The following is a 21,632-nucleotide window of genomic DNA, read 5'->3' as shown; positions in this document are numbered from 1 at the left end:
CATAAGATGCTATCCTATCAAATGGGCCAACATTTCTAAAGAATGCTTTCAGCACCTTGTTGAATCAATGCCACGTAGAATTAAGGCAGTTCTGAAGGTGAAAGGGGGTCAAACACAGTATGGTTTTCCTAATAATCCTTTAGGTGAGTGTACATATATGACCCTTGACCACCAAACCAGTCATAAGGGTACATTTTTTAAAATCTGAAAGCTGAAAAAATAAACTTTCCATTTATGTATGGTTTATAAATCTGGAATCAGAGGATGCAAAAAAATCTAAATATTGAGAAAATCGCCTTTAAAGTTGTCCAAATGAAATCCTTAGCAACACATATAACTAATAATGAATAAATTTTTTATATATATTTAAGGTAGGACATTTACAAAATATTGAATATGATCTTAATATCCTAATGATTTTTGGTATAACAAAATTGATCAGTTTGACCCGTACAATAGATTTTTGGCTATTGCTACAAGTATACCCGTGTGCGACTTATGACTGGTTGTGTAGTCCAGGGTCAAATATAATAAATTAGTAAACATGAAAGAACTGTTTCGAAACATTTGATATAAACAAACATCATACATATCGTTTATTAGTGCTGATTTATGAAAATGTGCTCACAGTCAGAGATTGTTGTTTTTTCTCATATGGAAGATGTCAAATTTTACAGATTTAACATGAAAAACATATGCAATACAAAAAAAAACTTTTTATAAAGAAGACATTATGATTCGAAGTACTAAACAAATAACATGTTAGGTGCTGCATTTATTCTTTTCTCCCCGTGTGCTTTCTGTTTAGAAAATTAAAGTGCAAAACAAACACCAGGGATTGATTTTTTTTTGAAGGAAACGGCAAATAACGAACAGACGTTTGTCTCGCCTTTGTAACATATTTTCAAAACACAAACCATGCATGAACTGACCAAAAAAATGATGATGATCCAATTATAGCGTTAGACGTATCGGATGTCTGTGGTTAAAGTGACAGGTCAACTAATGGCATATTACTGACACTCACAACATATATTTCCACTGGGTTGATATAAAACTCATGTATGTCGACTCAAAGCAGGATTTATGCTAAATAACAGTTTTACACAAGTCTGTAATGTGCTAGACATGTTTACCATTGGCTGCTTAAGAGTTTGTCACAATGAAACATAAGAATTACCAACACTGATGGGTAATAACTATAAACACATGAGATCAGGATGTCATTTTGGTTTCTTTTTTAGGTCAATGGTATTGAGAGCGTTAACCAAAGAGTAAACACAAAATCCACTCAGGGCTTCAGAGCTAAAGTTTAGACCTCATAAATAACGCAAAGAATGATGGATATTTACAGAGCACAGTGGTTCGTATGAGGCACTATGTTGTACTGAACGCTTTACATTTCCGTGGTGTCACGTTAGATTTGCAAAAAAATAAAACTAGTGTTGATAGACTACTGAGAGGCTATGAATATCACATCTATAAATGGATATAAATGACCATTTACTCAAATGTTTTGATGGTTATTATTCGCATGGAAATATTGTATTAAACTGCTTTTAATCCTAAAACACAACGTGGAGCGTACCAAACCTTCAAATCTGTCAAATGTGATCATTCACAATGTAAAAAAAGATTTGTTGGTTCAACATAAAAATGCAAGTTACCTGGTTGCTTAAAATTGAGTTAATTCAACTTAAAAATATTATTTAACAAAAAAAAGTTGTGTAAACTACTATTTTTAAGTTGAATTAATTTAAAATTACATTTTGAACCAACTTTTTTTACAGTGCACTCCCACTGTTTATCAAATGCAATTCATTATCATTTATCGATTAATTTTTATGTTTTGTCTTGTCAATGTATATCTTAAAAATGTCAGCCTGATATTTTACTGTTAAAGGTTATGGACGCTTACATTAGTATGCAAATCTTAACCTCAAAATTTACCAATCTGTAACATTGCAGGTGAACTGTGCACTACATCAAAGCGGAAAAATAAACTGAATGGTAAAGTGAATGAATGAAACTAAATAGAAGTTCATTATGAAAGGGAATTCATTTAATGTTTTTTCCCAAAATACTGTACTGTAAAAACAGCCACACGTATTAAACATAGAATCTATTGGATTGTAGGTGTGGCCTATACAGCACAATCATTTCACAAGTTCGGCTTCTCATTTACAGGAACTCAAAGTAATCTACCCATCAGCACCATCAACCAGCGGACATTAAACCCGTTTAGCCTTCTTTAAAGCACCGTCAATAGTAAAATGATCACTCATACTCATTTACCATCTCACATATTTTACTAAATTTTTTCAATAAATATTAACATCTGACTTTAAATCTCTTTGTAAATAATCAGAGTGGCTTTCTTTGTTAAGTGCCTGTTAAACATCTTTTAACCATCAACAGCCTTTGTTGAGCTGAAATCTGCTTAATAATACTTTAAAGGAGAATTCAGTTTTTTTATCATTTTGTAGCCGGTTGAACCCTTTAAATGTAAAGGACATTTCAGCGGCTTCAAATGAATTCAATCATTTAGTACGAAATCACAAATGAATGTGTTTTCTCACATTTTTAAAAGCAGTGCAAGTACATAAAAAGAAGGTAACATAAGTAAGCGTGTCGACTTTTTTGCTACAATTGTTTAAAACACAAACTACTAATATGAACGCTTAAAGCTCTAAAAACACAAAAGGGAGAATTCTCCTTTAAAAATCAACTCAAAACAGGTCGTTGAGGCTCAATCTCTGTAAAATTTGCATAAATAAATATTTAGTAGTTTGAATATAATCAAATTTCATAAATTTATCTTACTGCTAATTATTTTGCACATGCTTTTAGGGTGCCAGTGCACACTTTACTAATAACTAATAATAATAATAATATTTCATAGTAGCAATATTATGATGTGACGATGGCTGTACATCTGCAACATTTGGAAAATAAAAGACTTTTAAAATCTTTCTAGTACGCTTTTCTTATGCTGATATCCTTTTAGGCTAACTGATAAACTATTTACATACGTTAAGTGCTCATTTTTGTTGCTGCAAGAGTCGACGGGTCAGACCTCGACACGGGGGCTTTGAGAAGAATCCTAAAATCACGGCCTCATTTGCATATTTTAAAGGGACTTATGAGGTCTTCGTTTTACACATAACAAAAAGAGTGCACTCTTAAAAAAATAAAGAAGCTTCACGGTGCCATAGACAAACTATTTTTTGGCTAAATTTACCATCTGAAGAACCTTCAAAATGGTTCTTCTATGGCATCGCTGTGAAGGTGTAAAGCACCTTTATTTTTAAGACTGCATTTCTTTTATACCTTCACAACTCCTCGTAGTAATTTAGAAGTTTCATATATCTGTTATATACGACATAAATCATAGTAAAAACTATTACTACCCAATCTTTGGGTGAGGGAGGGACTTCTGGTGGTCGTAAGCTTTAAGAACCCTGAAGTTACAAACCCGTAATACCACTCTTTGTCATCTGAACAACTAGAAAAACACTCGAATGTCTCGATTCATGTTTACAAACACGAACATGCAAAGACGGTTAGAGCAATAAAAGACCGACTGCTTAATTTTGGCACTGGGGACAACAGCACCAACATACGGTAAGCAGTTCCTTTTTTCGATGGCACTCCTATTAATGTCAGTTATTTATGAGCATGTCTACCGGATTTAATGTCATTTTACAATTTTACTGTAATACGTTAAACTTCAACTTTCAAATCTTTTGTTATGTAAGGTTTAGGCCACTTGAATATACAATATGTAATCTCTTAAAGGTAAAGTGTGATTTTCTGCACCACAGGTAGGACTTTGTCCAACCGATGGGCGATACAGGGAGTGTTTGACACTTGATAACAATCATTACTTTTCTGTTTGAAACGACACACTTTGAAAACGAATTTACTCCTAAAATCAACAAACGTTTTACGCTAATAATATTAGCGTACGGTAATATTGAGAGTGTAGTTGCGGTTTAAAGGCGTTTGTTGCCACTGCAACAATGACGGATGTACTCAACATCATTAGACACCCTACAAAAAGCAGATTAATCTCGGCCAAAACTGTGAACTTCAGTTTGTAACCGAGTATGCAATTCACCAAATCTCTGGAAAGAAAATGCATATCTCTGTGGATGGCTGGTGTGCTGCTACTATGGAGCATCCGGTTTTAGGGTTTCTCCACACGAGGAGCCAAATGAATCAACTTGTGGCTCCACGGGAGTCAAAGTTATTTCCACTTCTCCTCTGTCCTCTAACAGTGTCGGTGGCGGGAGGTACAAACCAGTTTCTTGAGTAGGCGGCCTTCCTTCTCTAGACAGCGGTGCTCGCTGGATGACCACACCGCGGCTCAATTCGTAACTGGGTTGGTTAGGCCCGGGCAGTAGCATGATGGGTTGCTGATTTTCCAGGACTGGGGCAGGCTGACATGGCACCACCACACCCCTACGTTCAGCGTCTGTCACTTCCTGGACGGCAGGAAGTTGGCCAAGCATTAAGCTCGGATGCTGGTCCTGGATCACGATTTCCAGTAACTGTGAAGAAGTTGCGGAGGGCAAGGCCTTTTGGATCACTCCTCTCGTGAGTAAAGCAGGATTAGGATTCAACGGTTGGGTCGGCTGGACTTGTGGCGCGACGTCTTCCGGTCTTTGCTTCCGGGGTCGTCCTCGTTTTCGTTTAGCGGGAACGCCGACTGACCCGGGGGCTGACGTTGAGGGATCAGGGCCCCGCTTAGGAGCGCTCGGTCGGGCTCTCTGGACGACCGAAGTCGGAGCGGCGGATGTGGTGACCGTGACCGATGTCTTCTCACGTTCTGGGTATGAAAGACTCATGCTCGATGGCAGAATCATGAGCGGGACCGTGCTGCCTGGTTGTGGCGGTATAGTTGAATAAGCAAGGGGGAAAGTGGCAGATGCGAGACACGGTGGGGATGTTTTCTCAGGTAAGTGGCCTCTGGGAAGAAGTTGAGGCAGTTTCTTCATGTAGGCCTCCACACGAGCAGACTCCACCTTGTTGGTTGGTTTATCAGTGGCCTGTTGTTTGTTAGTTGGAGGTTGTTCCATGCCATCTTTCTCTTTCTGCTATCAAAAACATCATGATAATACAATGGTCAGTTTTACTGATTCTTTAAAATATCATCTTGTCATGCAATAATACAAAGGCGACTAAATGATGACAAAATCCATTTAATTGGTACTAAGGACCCATTTACAACAACCTTAATATCCACACCACCATCTTCTTCTGCTCCTGTACGAGATGCTGTCGATAGCTTTTTGATCACTTTATGAGGTTTAGAAGGTCCTCCTGTGACAAACGTAGACATACATTTAACTTCACTCCTCAATCCACACGTTTTATTTTACAAAAATGTCTTGCAGGTACCTGCCAGAGCAGCTGAAGTGACAAGCTCGGCTTGACTGCAGCGTGGGTTAACTATGTGCTCTTGTACGAGGAAGCGTGCAATCTCCACCACCGTGTCGAAAGAGCGCTTCAGGATCTTCTGAGCCCAGTCACATATGAGCTCGCAAGCGGCTTCGGTGACTTCTTGCTTGTAGGTTTGCACCAGTTCTGTCAGTTCAGACTGAAGAGGGCACAACATGTCACATGATTCGAAAAAAAAAAGTGTAAATCTATGTTTCTCTTTTGAAAGTTAAGTGACTAAATACCCAGATTACATCTAATGGACAGCAGAAGAACGTATTATTTAGTCTTTTCAAAGCAATTAAAGCTGCATTGAGTAATGTGGAGTGTGACTAGTGTCATGAAACCAAATTTTGTTAAGATAATGTTGCCATATCAAGCTGGTACCACCCTAACTCCACCTTACTTGTTGTAAAATTAGATTTGAAACCAAAATTCAGCAATGAGAGGACAGTCATACCGGGTCATTCTTGAGGTCAAGGTTGGGCAGTAATGGCATGTTTAGTACGGTTTTCCTACGGATTCCACTATAGCAGTATGTGCTGGCAAAAATGTTAAGGGTAAACCAACATTCAGTTTCCTGAAATTAATTTTTAACCTGAAAGAACATTCAAAGCTCAAACAACAGCATTTGTAGCATAAAAAAAACTTATTGTATGCTTATTTACAGTCCCATGAAGTCTAGAAAGTCAAATTCAGACTCTTTTTTTTTTTATAACCACTCATATAAACATTTTCAAAATCTTCTCGTCTGCCTTAGAACTAGTCTTTTTTTGAAATATTCTCATTTTCCAGCTGCCCTAGAGTTAAATATTTGATTTTTACCGTTCTGGAATCCATTGAGCCAATCTCTGGATCTCTGGAATGATATTACGCAGTGCCCGAAAATAGTCCCGTGCTATTGAAAGTTACCAATGGGACTATTTTCAGGCACTGCGTAATATCATTGCGCATCCTGTAGCCATGTTACAGCATGTTACAAGTCCTTAATTATTACGCCAGAATGGGAGTATAGTACATAGCCATATCTGCCTAGAAAATCACAACTTTTAATTGTCTGTCGGTCTTAGTGCACAATGTAACTACAGAAGAGTCAAGTTTTAAAGGTGCAGGTGTTTTAATTGGAACCAACGGCTCAGTCCACTGCTCACCCCTTGCTTTTGAAACGCATAGAGAAGCTACGGTAGCCGCCACCAGAAAAAAATGTCATCATCGGACACAACTTAGTAAAAAAGTTTGTCCATTAAGGGCTTCTGTAGAAACATGGCGTCACAAAATGGCGACTTCCACGTAAGGAGACCCTCTTGTATGTAGATAAAAACTTCTCATTCTAAAGGTTATAAAAACATAACGGTTCATTATAAAAAGGTCTTTATACACCCGGTAATATAGTTTTGTATATTATTTAGCATTTCTGTCAAGAGATCCTTCTAAAAATGACACACTGCACCTTTAAATAGGAAAAATATCGAAACTCTTTGGTCATTTTTGAGCGCGATGCTAATGGTCTAATCAGATTCAATAGACTGTGCTAAGCTATGCTAAAAGTGGCACAGCCAGACCCGGAGATCAGCTGAATGGATTCCAAAACGGTAAAAATCAGATATAATCTAGGGGAGCTGGAAACTGAGAACATTTTCAAAAAAAAGTGGAGTGTCCCTTTAAATGGTATAATGGTATACATGTTCTTTAATAAAGGGAAAACAAAGTCGGAAGGATATTTAGATTGTCCTCTTCCACCCAATCTTCGTGCTTTAATGTTAGGGAAGATGTCACGGATTATTTTGCCAAAGTTTGCTGCACTTAGAGGCCGATGCTGTAGGTTGTCACAGTGCTTCCTGTTTTAATACAAAATGCCCGATGCACAACTATTATATTTCGAGAAAGACTGCAAGGGTTAATTAAAATGCAAATAGCATGTAGGCACAAGCAACTAGATATTCTGCTTGTTTTACCGGTATGTCTCATAAACATCTTGTTTAGGCAGGCAGGTGTCAGGATGTTCTTCCAAGTGGCTACGAATCCAGTTGCAGGTGTGAAGCTGATCTGCCGTGTTGACCGAGTTTGAATCACCACTTGTGTAAATAGAGAAGTCATTTGTAAATGTTACATGTATTACATTTATGCATTTGGCAAATCTGACTTATACTGCACTCATATAAGTTATACATTTTATCAGTATGTGTATTCCTTGGAAAATTAACCCATGACCTTGCCCATGCTGATAACACTATCAACTGCACTTTAGGAATACTCCCTGTATTCAGTATAACATTAATATCTTTAATATTGACTGAGTAAGGTCATGTCACAGATTGAAATCAATGTAAAATTAATCTTTAAAGCCCATTATTAGATTATGAGACTTTAGCCTGGATTTCACGTTTTATAAAGTGTACCTCTTCTCTCCTGCACTTGGACCTGAGGGTAGCTGTAGATAAAGGTAGAGCTTATCATTGTCAGAGAAACGCTGCACATCTTCCTGAAAATGGACAACACAGAGACAATAGGATGAGGAACACAGTAAAGGAAATGGAGATGTACATTATGAAATGCTATATTCATAATAAATATGATATTAAACCTTAAATCAAGGATGATACACTAACACTAAAGATGTTTTAGGATCTGGACTTCCATTAAAAGGAATACTACATTTTCTTATAAAAAAATCAAGATAATTTACTCACCCCCATGTCATCCAAAATGTTTATGTCTTTCTTTGTTCAATCGAGAAGAAATTCAGTTTTTTTAGGAAAACATTCCAGGATTTTTTTCAATTTAATGGACTTTATTGGACCCCAACAGTTTACATTAGTTTCAATGCAGTTTAAAATGACAGTTTCAGCGCAGTGTCAAAGGGCTCTAAACATCCCAACCGAGGCATAAGGGTCTTACCTAGCAAAACAATTACAATTTTCGGCAAGAAAAATTTAAAACCCCAACTTCTCGTCTTGCACCGGCCGTGTGACGCGCCAGTGCAACCTCACGTAATGCGTCAAAAGGTCACGTTTGAAGTATTTGAAACTACCACCCCAGTGTTTACAAGTGTAAAAAAAAGAGGACCGTTCCGACACTATTATATGTGAAATTATACTTATTAATGTTTTTGTGTCAGTTTATTGTTTAAAATGGTCCACAAATGTGCATTTCATATGTAACGTGTGACCTTTCGACAAGCTTACGCAATTACATGAGGTCGCGCTGATGCATCACACGACTGGTGCAAGATGAGAAGTTATGGTGTAAAAGTGCTTTTTAATTTTTCTTGCAAAAAATGACAATCGTTTTGCTAGATAAGACCCTTATGCCTCATTTTGGATTGTTTAGAGCCCTTTGAAACTGTAATTTTAAACTGCATTGAAACGGTAAACTGTTCCAATAAAGTCTACTAAAAAGAGAAAAATACTGACATTTTTTCTCGACTGAACAAAGAAAGACAAACATTTTCGATGACATGAGGGGTGGGTAAATTATCTGGATTTTTTTTAAGAAAACAAGACTATTCCTTTAATAGATTCCATGTAACTGAAATAAATAAATACAACCTCTGTAACTTTTATCAAAGTACTTAAAGTTAGTCTAGTGCACATATAAGTATCACTTTGTTTTTATTTTGCATAGTATGGCAATGTATATATACAGTATGGTAGTTACAAATTATATGCATTTCCTGCTATTTATAAAATTTCAAAGCCCTGAATTATCTTTCAGGTCATAAATGTTACTTTTACCCAGTTAGAAACTTACCAAAATTTTGTCCACTTTGCCTTGCACATTTTTACTGTCAAAACAATGAAGAAAGCAAAGAGATTAATGTAAAAGTACAAAAACTATAAAACAAGGATTTTAAAGAAAATTCTAAATTTCAGTATAATGCTGCGTTCAAACAGAGCCGTCAAGCGCGAGTGATTTCAATGTTAAGTCAATGTGAAGACGCGTTGACGCGCGTCTGGAGGTCTCGCGGCGCGAATGAGGCGTTAAGCACAGGGCGGTAGATGCGATTTCGCCTCATTTGCTAGTTCGGCACAAATTGAGTGTTGGAAAAACGTGACGCATTAACCAATCAGCAGCTTGCTCTAGTAGTGACGGTGTTATAGGATGCGAGCAGAGTCGCAGAACCCCTTCCCATGACGCAAATTTACACGTGAATATCTCGATGACTAGAATTTCACACGCTGCTTTCATGCGCGAATGAAGCGAGTAAACTCAAAATGTTCTAGCGGCAAACTAGACGCAGTAGACGCAAATTTGACGCCTCAAACGCGGCTGGTGTGAACCTATGTTAAGAGATATTTAGTTATCCCTATTTGTAGCTAAACCAACTCACAACGCACAGTTCTAGTCATCTATTTTCACCGGATCTTATGCCCAGTATGATACGACTTGCATATGATGGCAACTCACTTTCTTGTGAACGTGTTAATGGAGACTAGTCATTATAGTTTATAAAGTTTAAATATGGATATTTTTATTATATCATGGGGTAATTTTCATTTTTGGGTGAACTATCCCTTTAAGTCAAGCTAATTCGATCTCCGTCATGGTGACAGTGTACAAACAAGCAGTTCTTACGAAATGTTGCTCTTTAGTTTCTGCAGCAGCATGCTGGGCTCCGTCTCCCCCTCCCCAGCCGAGGCTTCGGTCTTCAGCGGATCTTCTGCCATGTCTCAACCACGCTGGAGTGACAAACCTCATTCAGATCACTCCTGATTTGAAGCTCTAGTATATGAGAAAGCTGTTAGTATGCAGTTTGGACTATCATCCAAAACTTCAAATATTACATATTGGAGTAATTTAGTAATCTGATTTATGACCAAAGGTTAAAAAGACAGGTGAATTTAATTAAAACACATATAATGTACACCATAGTCAAGTACAAACTTGGTCTTTAAATCATAATTTTAGGATCACACCTTTCGGTATGTCATTTCAAAACATCAGTAAGTTATTACTAAATAAACATCTAAAACTACATGAGCCCTAGCAGGTGCTCATGATAGGATCTATAAATAATAATAAAGTCAGTAGTTCATCATATGACAGCAAATAATCGTCATTACAAAACATAAGCCACATTTACATATACACAATGGGTGGAGATCTGAAATATGAATCTCTTTCATCATAAGTAAACATAAAACACACCACGCAAGCGCCCAATTCGGCCACGTCTAAACGTTCAAGATATTTTGCCCATTTTAAAAATACAGCCACTCATGAAACTGTTGTCAGGTCAATCGGATAGCGACCATGCCCAAATACTGCAGGGCTGTTTTTTCCTGCCCCAGTGCAGACGTTTCCTTCTATTCAGCACACATGCGACCAATGGAGAACATAAGAGCCGGTGTATGCATGATACTAGACAAAACCCAGGATTCAATCTGATCACTTAAAACCAGATAATTTAGTGCATGATTGTAGTAATAATTCACGGAAAGGTCAATTCCGGTTGATTACAGGCATTTCAACCATTTATGGGCGTACTGAAAGGCCAACCAACCAGAAACTAGACCAACCTATTCGTTATTTATGACTAAAAATCATCTTTGCTCAAGTTAAGCAAATTCAACAACAAGTTGCTCACTGAGTGATCGCTAGCAATAAGCCTTTAGCTCACAGCAGGCTAGTTTAAATGAGCATGAGTTAGCAGCTAACAAGTTAACACGAGCCAGAGGCCAAGAGACGTCGAGATAACGTAAAAGACATCAAATGAAGGGCACGGTTAACGTGATTCAAGACTAAACGATATAATTTCTAAATATCAAGCTGGTTTCGGTATAATGTCTATGTATGAGGTAGCTAACGTCGATATCATTAGCAATGACTGCTCTGGAACTAGCTAGCCACATTTGTGCGCCTCGAAAACGTTCGATTATTACATTAAAATACATAATCTTTTACATAAACGACAACCATAATTATTGTACAAAGTTTACCTAGTAAAACATCTCATGTACGTTCAAAACAATTGTAGCGTTTATTTTATAAAGGAAAAAGAAACTACCTGAGACAAATATAGAGCAAAAATCCCCTTTCGACTTATTTTGTGATTGGACGACTGTGTTATGTCTGCCTGACTACAAAGCAAAGCTCGACGCTTATTGGCTGCGCCGAGACATCTTACTTGGATACGGAATGAAAGAGGGATCTGATTGGTTGAGGGTTTAATTCGAGTAAAAAAAGACAATCTTTTTAATATTCTGTCAGGCAACTATAAATTTTGTGTACATTTAATTGTAAAAACTGTCATTGGTTCTTACAATAATGTACATATTTTGAAAATGCTGGTGATTTATTACACTTAGTAATAGCTCAATGTTTTGTCCTACTATAAAGGTGTCATCTATAATTTAATAATTCCCTGCATTTGCCTTTGTGTTATACAAGTAGGGGCATGCATGTTATGTCTAGACTTATGTTAATACATTAATTAATAACTTTCTAATTTATAACATATTATGGTATTAATGCATTCATATCAAGAATCTACATGATATAAAAAGTTGCTACAGCAATTTATAATTATAACCCTTTTATTAGAGCGTAATTACACCCTTTACTTAATCATATACTCTTTATATCAAGTACCGGTAAGTTAAACGTAATAGTGTATTTATTATTCAAGAAAAACTCTCAAAACGTTGTACACAATTTTGCAATTTGTAGTTGACAAATAGATGTATATGCTATTTTCACTTTTATAAGATCTTTAAAAACAAATGCATAATAATTATACAAGAATAAGAAGCATGTTGTTTAAAATTATTTGTGTGGTATGTCATTCTGCAAGACACGGCAGACGGCACGTAGAGACTTTTATTTTGACACATACGTGGTTTGAACAGGAAAAGGAAGCAGCACACGCTGTGCACAAGTTTGACCCTTGTGGATCTAGAATTTAATTCAGCACTACAGCATCTGTGATTTAGGTACGTAGAATGCCACTTTGTTAAAAAGGCGTGTATAAAATCTAGCTAAGAAAATATTTAAAGCACACAAAAGAAACAGCAATGTAGATGTTTCCGCAAACATCTGACAGCGAACCCAGAATTATAACACAGGTCGATGTCCTGCTCAAGTGCAAATTTCAGAAAAAAAAACACGATTATCAAATTAATGAAGCACACAAAGGGTTTGCAAACTATATTACTTTATTATAAAATGAGAACTGAAATGTTTGTCAAATCAGACGTAAATGCCAGATGGAAAAAAAACATTATTGGGAGGCTGGCTATCCAGAAAGGAAGGTTGACATTCAGCAATATATATCTTTGTGCACATTCATAACATTTATAATATTAATCCATATAAAAATACTATATTAGACTTTACTAACAATATTATAGAATACACAGTATATACTACATAGTATATACTACAGTATTTTCTATAGTAAACTAGTATAATATATAATTATACTGTATCTAGTAGTATAGTATATTCTAGTATCTAGAATTTTTACTGTAGTTAATACTATAGTACATAAAATAATCTTAGGGGTAACTTTTAAACTTTTTAATTTCTCTTGTGCTCCCAAACACAGAACCATGAGACTCACAACGTTGCTTTCAATGGCTGCAAAAGCTGCTTTTCCACATGATTATCGTTATGGGACGAACAGACCGTGGACGCTAGCGGCGCGCCGTCTCAACCCACCTGGCAGGAAAAGAAGAAAGGTTTTTGTTGAACCAATTGCAAATGAGGACTGGCATGTTCTGAAAGGAGATACAGTAAGCATCTGTTTCTGTTTTTATGAGTCTTCTTGGGATTTGGATTTCTTTGCATCTACAAATGCAAATGATACAGAAAAACAATTCCTTACACCCTTTATACTATTATTATGAAACTTAATTATGTCATATACTTCAATTTTTAATTCAACCAGGTGGAGATTTTGGCTGGTAAGGACAAAGGGAAACAGGGTAAAGTTGTTCAGGTCTTTAGACATCGGAACTGGGTCATACTCGAAGGGTTGAACACGGTAGGAAACAAGCTTGTGATGTTAAATATCAACAACTGAAAGTTTAAAGTTATAACTAATCTAACATTTGAAACGTGTTGTTATTCAGCATTACAGGTATGTTGGCAGATCTGGAGATTACAGGGGTACATACATCGCCAGTGAAGCGCCTCTGTTGCTGAAGGATATTTCGCTTATCGACCCTACTGACAGGTTTGCATTAATACTTTCTGTTTGAGCATCAAACATTACATGCCATAGACTAGAATACAACACACGTGTTATCCTTTGCTTTTACAGCAGTATGTCTATGTGAATAATGTGTTTTAGGAAACCTACAGAAATTGATTGGAGATACACAGAAGAGGGTGAGAAGGTGCGTGTATCCATCAGGACAGGACGCATTATTCCCAAACCAGTGTATACGAGAAAAGATGGCATCATTCCCCAGCAATGGAAAGGTGGGATTTCAGATGAGAAAATAATGGACTCTAATGGCATTTATATGAATATACAGCAGATAATTTGAAGGAGCTACGGATGCTGTTTACTCTTAGCTTGTCAAATGTGGCCTTGTAATATAAAAGTGAAAATATTAACTAGTTATATGATTCAATCTGAGACTGTTTACCTTTCTTTATATATCTCACAGATGGACCTAAAGACACATCTACTGAGGACGCTCTTCAGAAAACATACACACCTTCTTTGAAAACCCTTGAGGAAGAGGTTATGGAGAAAATGAACATTCAGGAAGATAGGAGGCCTCGTAAGGCCTATTGGTACTGAGATACCACAGAGACTGTGAAGAACATTGAAGCAACTGTTATTCAAATTCAAAGGTTATTTATGATGGAAATAAAGTGTGTTTGGCAGCCTTTCTCAATAAACCAACTAAGTGCTAAGTGTACTCTGTTGCCTTGATTTGATGATACAAACAGATGTGAGGTATTGGTTTATATACAGGACCAGTCAATGTTTGGATACACTCATTTTTGGTTTTTTCCACATTATACAATAATAGTAAAGTCATCAAAACAATAGAGTAATACAAATGTAACTATAGGAATTGTGTTGTGATTAAAAGCATCCACAATAAATCAAAACTCTTATATTTATATAAGAATGTTTATTGAGTGCTTTGAAGTTCACATGCGTTCTGGACTCTTATTTGGGGCTTTTTCTTTATTATATATATATATATATATATATATATATAATTTTAGTTTTCTAATGAAATAACACTTACAAAAGTAATGTAAAACATTTGAACATACACTTTAGATTAAAATACTTTTAAGTTCACTTTTTGGGAGTGTTTATTGTTTTAAGATGGTATAGTAATTTTTGTTAGTGAATTTACATTTATTAATTTAGTAGTAAGTTCTATTTTACTAATTACTACTAATGCATTATCTTTGGTTGGAATGACATTGGTCTCTTATTAGAGGGGCCATGGCATGAAAATCTGACTTTTTCCATGTTTAAGCCCTATGATTGGGTCCCCAGTGCTTCTATCAACCTAGAAAATGTGAAAAAGATCAAGCCAGTAACTTAGTTTTGGTAAACCATTCTCTACAAGCTCATGAAACAATAGGTAGTTGAAATTTGGCTCTACTTATGATGTCAAAATTGAGTTTTATTTGCAACAAGCCACCATCGTTGTGGTCGGTGGTTGCACTTCATCCGCTCATTTGCATTTTAAAGGGCACACCCAATACGGCACATTTTTGCTCACACCTACAAAGTGGAAATTTTAACATGTTATGATACATTATTTGTATGGTATTTTGAGCTAAAACTTCACATATGTGCTCTGGGGACACCAAAGATTTATTCGACATCTTAAAAAGTCTTGTGCCATGGCCCCTTTAAACGAGAAGGCTGGGGGTGTCCGCACGGTGTCAGCATTGTGCAAATCATGTATGCTGAACCGGAAGTTGAGAAAATCCGATCGTGGAAGAAAAAAATATGTTTACGGTGTAAATGAGGCTGCGAGGAAATAAATACAGAAAGCGATAACTCGTAGTTTGCCGTCTACGTTTGGTTTTTAACAACAGTTGCACGTTTAAACTAATGCATTCATGTATTTCTTGCGGAGAAAATATTGATCTTTCAATGCTAAGTTATCCAATGTAAGCACAGCTCCAGCTACACGCATACAGCGCTATTTTAACCTGCAGTTTATGTTGAGATCAGACATTTTTCTAGACATATTCTTAAAATTATATAAATAGATTGGTTGTGCATTATTAGTACCTTCAAGTACTGAAGGACATTGGATCAAGTTGAGTAGCTTTCGCGAAAAGTGATGCAAAACAGTTCGCCAGCGATCGGATTGGGTTTAATTCAGTTTTTATGAACACGTCTGATTAAATCTGATCGGTGGAGATGTCTTTGGTAGCGTACGACAGCAGCGACGACAGCGATCGCGATGACACTCCGGGTTTACCCGCACGACCCGCGGGTAAGATCGGCGGACTGTTCGCCTCTCTACCTGCGCCGAAATCAAAAGCAGAAATCAGACCGAACAGAGATCAGACATCGGCCCCTCAGCCTCAGAGGATGGATATACCCAAACCCAAAAAGCGCACAGAGCCCGTTAAAATCACCGTTCCTGAAATAAAACGAGGAGATGTGAGTTTATTGATTCATGAGTGAATCACTTGAATCTTTAACGTCAATTTGATTCATTTTACTGATTGACGTTGTTTTAATTTTTTAGTCCGACTCTGATGATGACGAGCCTGTGCGAAAGAAAACAGCTTCCAAGGTATGGATTTGTGTTTAGTCTTTACTCTGTTAAAAAACATGCAATTTGTAATGGTTTCCATTATGAATCGGTTAAACCAATACACTGCGCTCCTTATTGTAGTAATGCATTACCATTAGGGACACACCAAAACCATTATAGTTTCCATTAAAACCAATACAATTAAGTACAGTCCATAAATGGTCCGGAAGGAGTGGGTAGTAAACCTGTTAAGTTATGAATGTTTGATTATATCTAAACAGTATTTTTAATTTAAATGGGTCACATGACAAAATCTTTTTTGTATGATAATACGTTTTAAGGCACAAACATTTGCCTAACTTTTTGCATTTGTTAAAAATGTCCATAAACACCTGTCACATATGTATTCTTCTAGGGCAATGGTGGTCTTTCCTCTTTGCTGCCCCAGCCCAAAAATCTGGTGGTTAAGGAAGCCCAGCGGCCCCTGGTTCCCCACACACTAACTAAAAGGCCAGTGTCGGACAAGCCGAAGGCCAGCACTGTAAAGCCATCGAGCGTCTCTGGAACCACCCCGTCTCCATCAGCCATCAAAGCTGCTGCGAAGTCCGCCGCCATGCAGTTAGCGCGCCAGATGGCAGCTGATGACAATGGCAGTGATGATGATATGGCTCCAGAAAACTACTTTTCCCTTCCAGAAAGCTCATCGCAGCCCGTGATGTCACAAATCCCGGATTCCCAACACTATGTTCCATCTCTGGACCCTCCACCTGGTGTTGAGGACGCCCCATTGGACTTTAAATCTAAAGAAAGTTACAGTAAGTCACTTGGAGCCACGCAGGACGGTCAGGGGGAAGATTATCAATATCAGTACCAACAGTTTCCAGAACAACCAGAAGCTTCATCGCAGGTACGCCTACTTGTGCAAAATGCCACTATAACAATGTTAAAATCTTTGCGTCGTTTAGCTGATGTTTCATGTGTATTTTTTACAGGAATACTACGAGGGGGGTGGCTACCAAGACCCAGACCCTGAAGCTTGTGAGCAAGATGAATCTGGGCCCTCAATGTTCAATGATGAAGCAGTAAGTACTTTTATACATTGTTACTATTGCTCACGTCCTTCACCAGAGCGCCCATATTGATTGTTGCATTGTCCCTTCATAATCATAGTAGTGATCCATCCAATATCTTTGTAAGTGTTCAATTCGAATATTCACGTTCACACACTTTATTCCAGTTCCGGCGGCTGCAGGGCAAACAGAATCGTGGAAGAGAGGAAATCAAGTTCTTGGAAATCAAAGGAGATGATCAGCTGAGCGGCAACAAGCAATGGATGGCCAAAAACATGACGGCCGAGCTGGAGCCACGCAAGTCCTTCAGCAAGGTAAGCAACACAAATGGCACACGTTTTCGCTCAGTTCATAAATATGATACACTCAAAGTTAGTAAGAGAACCGTTTGGGACAAATCTGCATGCATGTCAAATTCAATGTCAATCTCGCTTACAGAAAAGAGGAGATCAGCCAACAGGACAACAGAGACGCAAGCACCAAATCACATATCTGATTCATCAAGCCAAGGAACGCGAGCTTGAACTGAAGAACAACTGGGCCGATAACAAGCTCACCCGGCGACAGACGCAAGCCAAGTATGGATTTTAGTGGACGTCACACCAAATATCACCGAAATGTGGCACGTTCCTCTAACTAAAGCTGGGCAGAGACTGTGAAGAAGAAATGTTTTAGCTTTTAGAGATGTCATATTGTTCAGAAAGAAGCGAAAGATTGCAAATATCTCGCTTTGATGCAGTTACACTATTAATGGTGGCACCAAATGTCTGCTGAATAAAATCTGTAATGTTGGTCCATTTTTATGTTCTCCACGTTCGGTGTTGTTACAAATGTTTTGGTCATTAAATAGTCACCTGTAATGTCGTACATCCATTTCAGTTAACATGATATAAGTTTATTTTATGATTGAGAAATTATGTTTAACTATAACTTGGTTTGGTCTGAGGGGTTCTTGTCTTCCACATTGTCTGTTGTGATCTGTGGCAAGTTACTAGAAACGGAGATTAGACATTAAAAATAAGGAATGTAAAATATGAATTATAATGTTTGAGTCTAGTCTTGGTTTTAATTACTTGTTTTCAGTTAAAGATATATTCTTAAAGAACTTCATGTAAAACCTCAAATAAAGTTGATAACAGTTTTATTGCATCACAAGAGAATTTGCAAAAATGATGCATTTTGTGTGTTAAAGACTTGTGTGTAAAGTAGTTCCTACCTTAATGCATAAATTTGAAATATAAATAATATTGGGTTTACAATAAAATTAGACATTTTCTGGATTTTCATGACTCACAGAAAATTATTACACAAAACTTTGTAAAATATATTTTAAAAATGTAATGTTTTACCTTACATTTCTTCTTTAAAGGGGACATATCATAAAAATCTGACACTTTTTAAGTGCTATAACTGGGTCCCCAATGCTTGAATTAACTTAGAAAATGTGAAAAAGATCAACCCAGTAACTTAGTTTTGGTAAACCATTATTTGCAAGCATATGCAAAAATATATAATTGAAATTTGGCTCCCCCTGTGAAGTCAGAAGGGGATAATACAGCCACTTAATCTGCACTATCCAACCACTCTGCCTCTGCCATTAAGTGCAGAGATCATTTGGCATCATCAAATGGCAATTTAACATGCTATAATAATCTATATGGTGTTTTGAGCTAAAACTTCACATACATACATAAGATTTATTTGACATCTTAAAAAAAGTCTAGTCAAATTTCCCCTTTAAAAGATGGTTAATAAAGTATTTTACAAATGGGAGATAATACATTTGACGCCGGTACCCATTAAGTTAAATTGTAGGAAAAACAAATACTTTGAAAGTCAATGGGTACCGTCAACTGCGTGCTCACCATCAAGAATCAAAAGATCTTCCTTTGTGTTCAATAAAATAAAGAAACTCATACAGGTTAAAAACAACATGAGGGAGAGTTTCATTTTGGGTGAACTATCCCTTTAAATATTTTGTCTAAAATTTATGACAAACTTTTAAAATGTATTTTTTAGCTTTGATATTGAAGAGGACAGCAAATCATGCGGGGAATAGGAGTCAGCATAACAATAATACTTTTAGCGTGAAAATGTTTTTTGTATGTTAAATATTTTGTATACAATCTGCTTAAGTTAAGCAACTAGATTTAGAATTTCAGATTTAATTTTCATTAGATTCACATCAGTACACAGTATTGAAGCATATCAATATATTTCAAAAGATACATGAACTTAGATAAAAAATAAATTTGTCTGCCAAATTCCTCACTTATGTCCTAGAAGTTGTTGCCTACAACACATCCTTTTATTAAAGAAACACTATTCTGAATCAGACTGTTGTTCTTGCTGTTTCCTCATAAGTCTCTGTTGGCTCGGCTCCACAAAAGGCACCACAGACATGGGCACCCTGACTCTGTCCACTCCATTCACCTGAGAGACATAATACAGGTCAGCCTTCCAGTTCAAAATATTATTAATGCCCTGAAGTCTGTGCTTTATGGCAATAATACCAGTCTGCTACCTGAAATCAATTTGCAACTTGGTTAATTCAGATGCAAGCTATGCACACTATTTGCACCATATCACTCATTTTATAATGTTTTGCAACTTATTCATAATTTATTATAAGTTTAAAACATATTTGAGGATTATCTCTAGATATAAAATATGTAAGAATGCATCTAGGCTTACTGTGACATCACACCAGTACTCTCCAAGCGTTGTGATTGGTTCTTCAGGGAGTGTCAAGGCATGCGTGGGTACAACCACACCGAGCTGTGGGCAAATTTACAGTAAATGCAAGAAAAAAAAACTTTTATCTGTAAAATGCATTTATAATCTTATAACATTATCTGCCATCTTACCCGTCTGAGAAACTGTCTGCTAACAATTTCTTTTGTGAGCGAGTACTGAATGGAAGTGTGCATGCCGACTTCAAGTTTTGATTTCTTTAGGAATTCAACAGTCTACAAAGAAAATAGAAAAACAGTGAAGTTATTTACTTATTTTTGACAACACTAGCATATTAGATGGCCTGTAGACATATACTCACTAGCTCTCCGGTGCGTGTCTGGATTCTGTCCTCTGGCCTTCCTTCACGCAGTAGCTACAGAAAAAACAAAACAACTGCATTACATCTGAATGTGACACGAAACGCATTGAATGCAATGATTTGCAAATACGTTAACCAACCCTTCTTTCCTCTGTAAACATGTCTTTATTTTCCTGTGAGGGGTAGACAGCAAGGCCCTCGGATAGCAATTTGTTGCGGCCTACTGACTTTTTCACAAAAACTGTGTCTCCTCGTCCACCAAGGTCTGTAAAGAAAAAATCAATGACGACAAAATCTTTTGACAAAAAGCTGGCTACCATGGTAAGCTTATGGGATGTAAGCGGTGGGCACATACTAGGCACTGTCTGTGTAAGGATGAGCTCCATTTTATCTTGGCCTTTATGTTTTGTGTCCTCGACCAAGCGGTACACCCTGTGTCTTCGTGGATAAAGTCTGGGTGGCCTTCCCTCTTTTGACAACGGGACCTTCCACCAACGCTCCACAACAACTGTGTTCTGACATAAGACAAAATCACCAATAAATAAAAAAAGATTTATTGTCTTAAAACTTTAGGGTTAATAAAAACAATTAATTTTAATGTGTATTTATATGTAATATTACACATAATACATTTAAAATACACGAATATTTTTAACAGTTGACAAAAAAATATAGAGAATTTAATGGAAAATAAAATGACATCAGTACATAAATACTTTGCAAATCCAACTGGACAAAGTATGTTACCATATTCAATTTGTTATTGCAGCAGATAAAATAACTAACTGCTAGACATTATTGACTTGGCTTTACCAAATGTGTTTCGTTTTCTGTTGCTTACCTTGCATGCCGTTTGTGAAAAATGCTGTATGCGATTAAGCAAAGAGTTTAGATGTGAAAAATTCCAACAGCTTTGAAGGACAAACCGTGATGATGCGACTGACCACATAGTTTACACGTATACTTTAAAACAGAATAATAATGTAGAAATTTAGTTGCAAATGATCACCGCTATAACATGCAGCATTGCATAAATAATTTGTAAAAAATTACACACATTTAGTAATAATCATACGCTGTCATAGCATTGACTGAGCCACATGAACTGCACTGTGATGATAAAGGACCCCCAGGAACCGTGTTAGGTAGCCATTTATTTTGCCTGAACAAAAATCGTAGCACGTTACGTTTATTTAACGAACCGCTTTTATTTAATATTTCTCACGCTTTAAATAATTTGGGTTAAAATGTAATTTTGCTAGATAAAGCAGATTTCTGAAAAAGATGTGGTAATTAATAAAGCAAAATGAATTAGCTTGTTAGTCATGTTTTAAAATTATGGCGTGTGTAGGTAAGTTACATATATAA

At 36.8% G+C, this 21,632-nt stretch overlaps 4 protein-coding genes across 4 annotated transcripts; 2 read left to right on the top strand and 2 right to left on the bottom strand.

The window, feature by feature from the left end:
• Window positions 1-566: 566 nt before the first annotated feature.
• On the bottom strand, window positions 567-11,521 carry rfx5 (regulatory factor X, 5). Its single transcript, XM_055220871.2, has 10 exons — window positions 11,450-11,521; window positions 10,018-10,164; window positions 9,193-9,226; window positions 7,842-7,924; window positions 7,398-7,517; window positions 7,164-7,280; window positions 5,903-5,981; window positions 5,404-5,602; window positions 5,237-5,325; window positions 567-5,099 (listed from the first exon to the last, which is right to left on the bottom strand). Exons 2-10 carry the CDS (start codon window positions 10,107-10,109, stop codon window positions 4,173-4,175), a joined length of 1,740 nt encoding a protein of 579 aa, XP_055076846.2. The 5' UTR covers window positions 10,110-10,164; window positions 11,450-11,521; the 3' UTR covers window positions 567-4,172.
• Window positions 11,522-12,170: 649 nt separating this feature from the next.
• On the top strand, window positions 12,171-14,315 carry mrpl24 (mitochondrial ribosomal protein L24). Its single transcript, XM_055220911.2, has 6 exons — window positions 12,171-12,374; window positions 12,989-13,175; window positions 13,331-13,426; window positions 13,515-13,618; window positions 13,736-13,866; window positions 14,058-14,315. Exons 2-6 carry the CDS (start codon window positions 12,993-12,995, stop codon window positions 14,192-14,194), a joined length of 651 nt encoding a protein of 216 aa, XP_055076886.2. The 5' UTR covers window positions 12,171-12,374; window positions 12,989-12,992; the 3' UTR covers window positions 14,195-14,315.
• A 1,011-nt stretch (window positions 14,316-15,326) lies between these two features.
• Window positions 15,327-18,489, top strand: prcc (proline rich mitotic checkpoint control factor). The gene is made up of 6 exons (XM_055220891.2): window positions 15,327-16,042; window positions 16,131-16,178; window positions 16,555-17,046; window positions 17,132-17,221; window positions 17,377-17,523; window positions 17,648-18,489. The coding sequence occupies exons 1-6, from the start codon at window positions 15,797-15,799 to the stop codon at window positions 17,798-17,800; spliced, it is 1,176 nt and encodes a 391-aa protein (XP_055076866.2). The 5' UTR covers window positions 15,327-15,796; the 3' UTR covers window positions 17,801-18,489.
• Window positions 18,490-19,365: 876 nt separating this feature from the next.
• On the bottom strand, window positions 19,366-21,481 carry mrpl9 (mitochondrial ribosomal protein L9). Its single transcript, XM_055220909.2, has 8 exons — window positions 21,322-21,481; window positions 21,106-21,227; window positions 20,620-20,779; window positions 20,405-20,529; window positions 20,265-20,318; window positions 20,077-20,178; window positions 19,904-19,987; window positions 19,366-19,642 (listed from the first exon to the last, which is right to left on the bottom strand). Exons 2-8 carry the CDS (start codon window positions 21,211-21,213, stop codon window positions 19,532-19,534), a joined length of 744 nt encoding a protein of 247 aa, XP_055076884.1. The 5' UTR covers window positions 21,214-21,227; window positions 21,322-21,481; the 3' UTR covers window positions 19,366-19,531.
• Window positions 21,482-21,632: the final 151 nt, after the last annotated feature.

The sequence above is a fragment of the Misgurnus anguillicaudatus genome, chromosome 20, assembly GCF_027580225.2.
Source record: "Misgurnus anguillicaudatus chromosome 20, ASM2758022v2, whole genome shotgun sequence".
Classification (NCBI taxonomy): domain Eukaryota; kingdom Metazoa; phylum Chordata; class Actinopteri; order Cypriniformes; family Cobitidae; genus Misgurnus; species Misgurnus anguillicaudatus.
Note: the sequence above shows the minus strand (reverse complement) of the source record. Positions and strands in the feature narration are given on the sequence as shown.

Coding starts and splice junctions, on each gene's coding strand:
- mrpl24 (XM_055220911.2), top strand. CDS start 12,993: ATGAGACTCACAACGTTGCTTTCAATGGCTGCAAAAGCTGCTTTTCCA. Junction 13,176..13,330: donor ATGTTCTGAAAGGAGATACA/GTAAGCATCTGT, acceptor TAATTCAACCAG/GTGGAGATTTTGGCTGGTAA. Junction 13,427..13,514: donor TACTCGAAGGGTTGAACACG/GTAGGAAACAAG, acceptor GTTGTTATTCAG/CATTACAGGTATGTTGGCAG.
- prcc (XM_055220891.2), top strand. CDS start 15,797: ATGTCTTTGGTAGCGTACGACAGCAGCGACGACAGCGATCGCGATGAC. Junction 17,047..17,131: donor AACCAGAAGCTTCATCGCAG/GTACGCCTACTT, acceptor TATTTTTTACAG/GAATACTACGAGGGGGGTGG. Junction 17,222..17,376: donor CAATGTTCAATGATGAAGCA/GTAAGTACTTTT, acceptor ACTTTATTCCAG/TTCCGGCGGCTGCAGGGCAA.
- mrpl9 (XM_055220909.2), bottom strand. CDS start 21,213: ATGTGGTCAGTCGCATCATCACGGTTTGTCCTTCAAAGCTGTTGGAAT. Junction 20,319..20,404: donor TGTTTACAGAGGAAAGAAGG/GTTGGTTAACGT, acceptor TTTTTTCTGTAG/CTACTGCGTGAAGGAAGGCC. Junction 19,988..20,076: donor GCAGACAGTTTCTCAGACGG/GTAAGATGGCAG, acceptor ATTTGCCCACAG/CTCGGTGTGGTTGTACCCAC.
- rfx5 (XM_055220871.2), bottom strand. CDS start 10,109: ATGGCAGAAGATCCGCTGAAGACCGAAGCCTCGGCTGGGGAGGGGGAG. Junction 7,925..9,192: donor GCAAAGTGGACAAAATTTTG/GTAAGTTTCTAA, acceptor GTCCATTTTCAG/GAAGATGTGCAGCGTTTCTC. Junction 7,281..7,397: donor GATGTTTATGAGACATACCG/GTAAAACAAGCA, acceptor GTATTAAAACAG/GAAGCACTGTGACAACCTAC.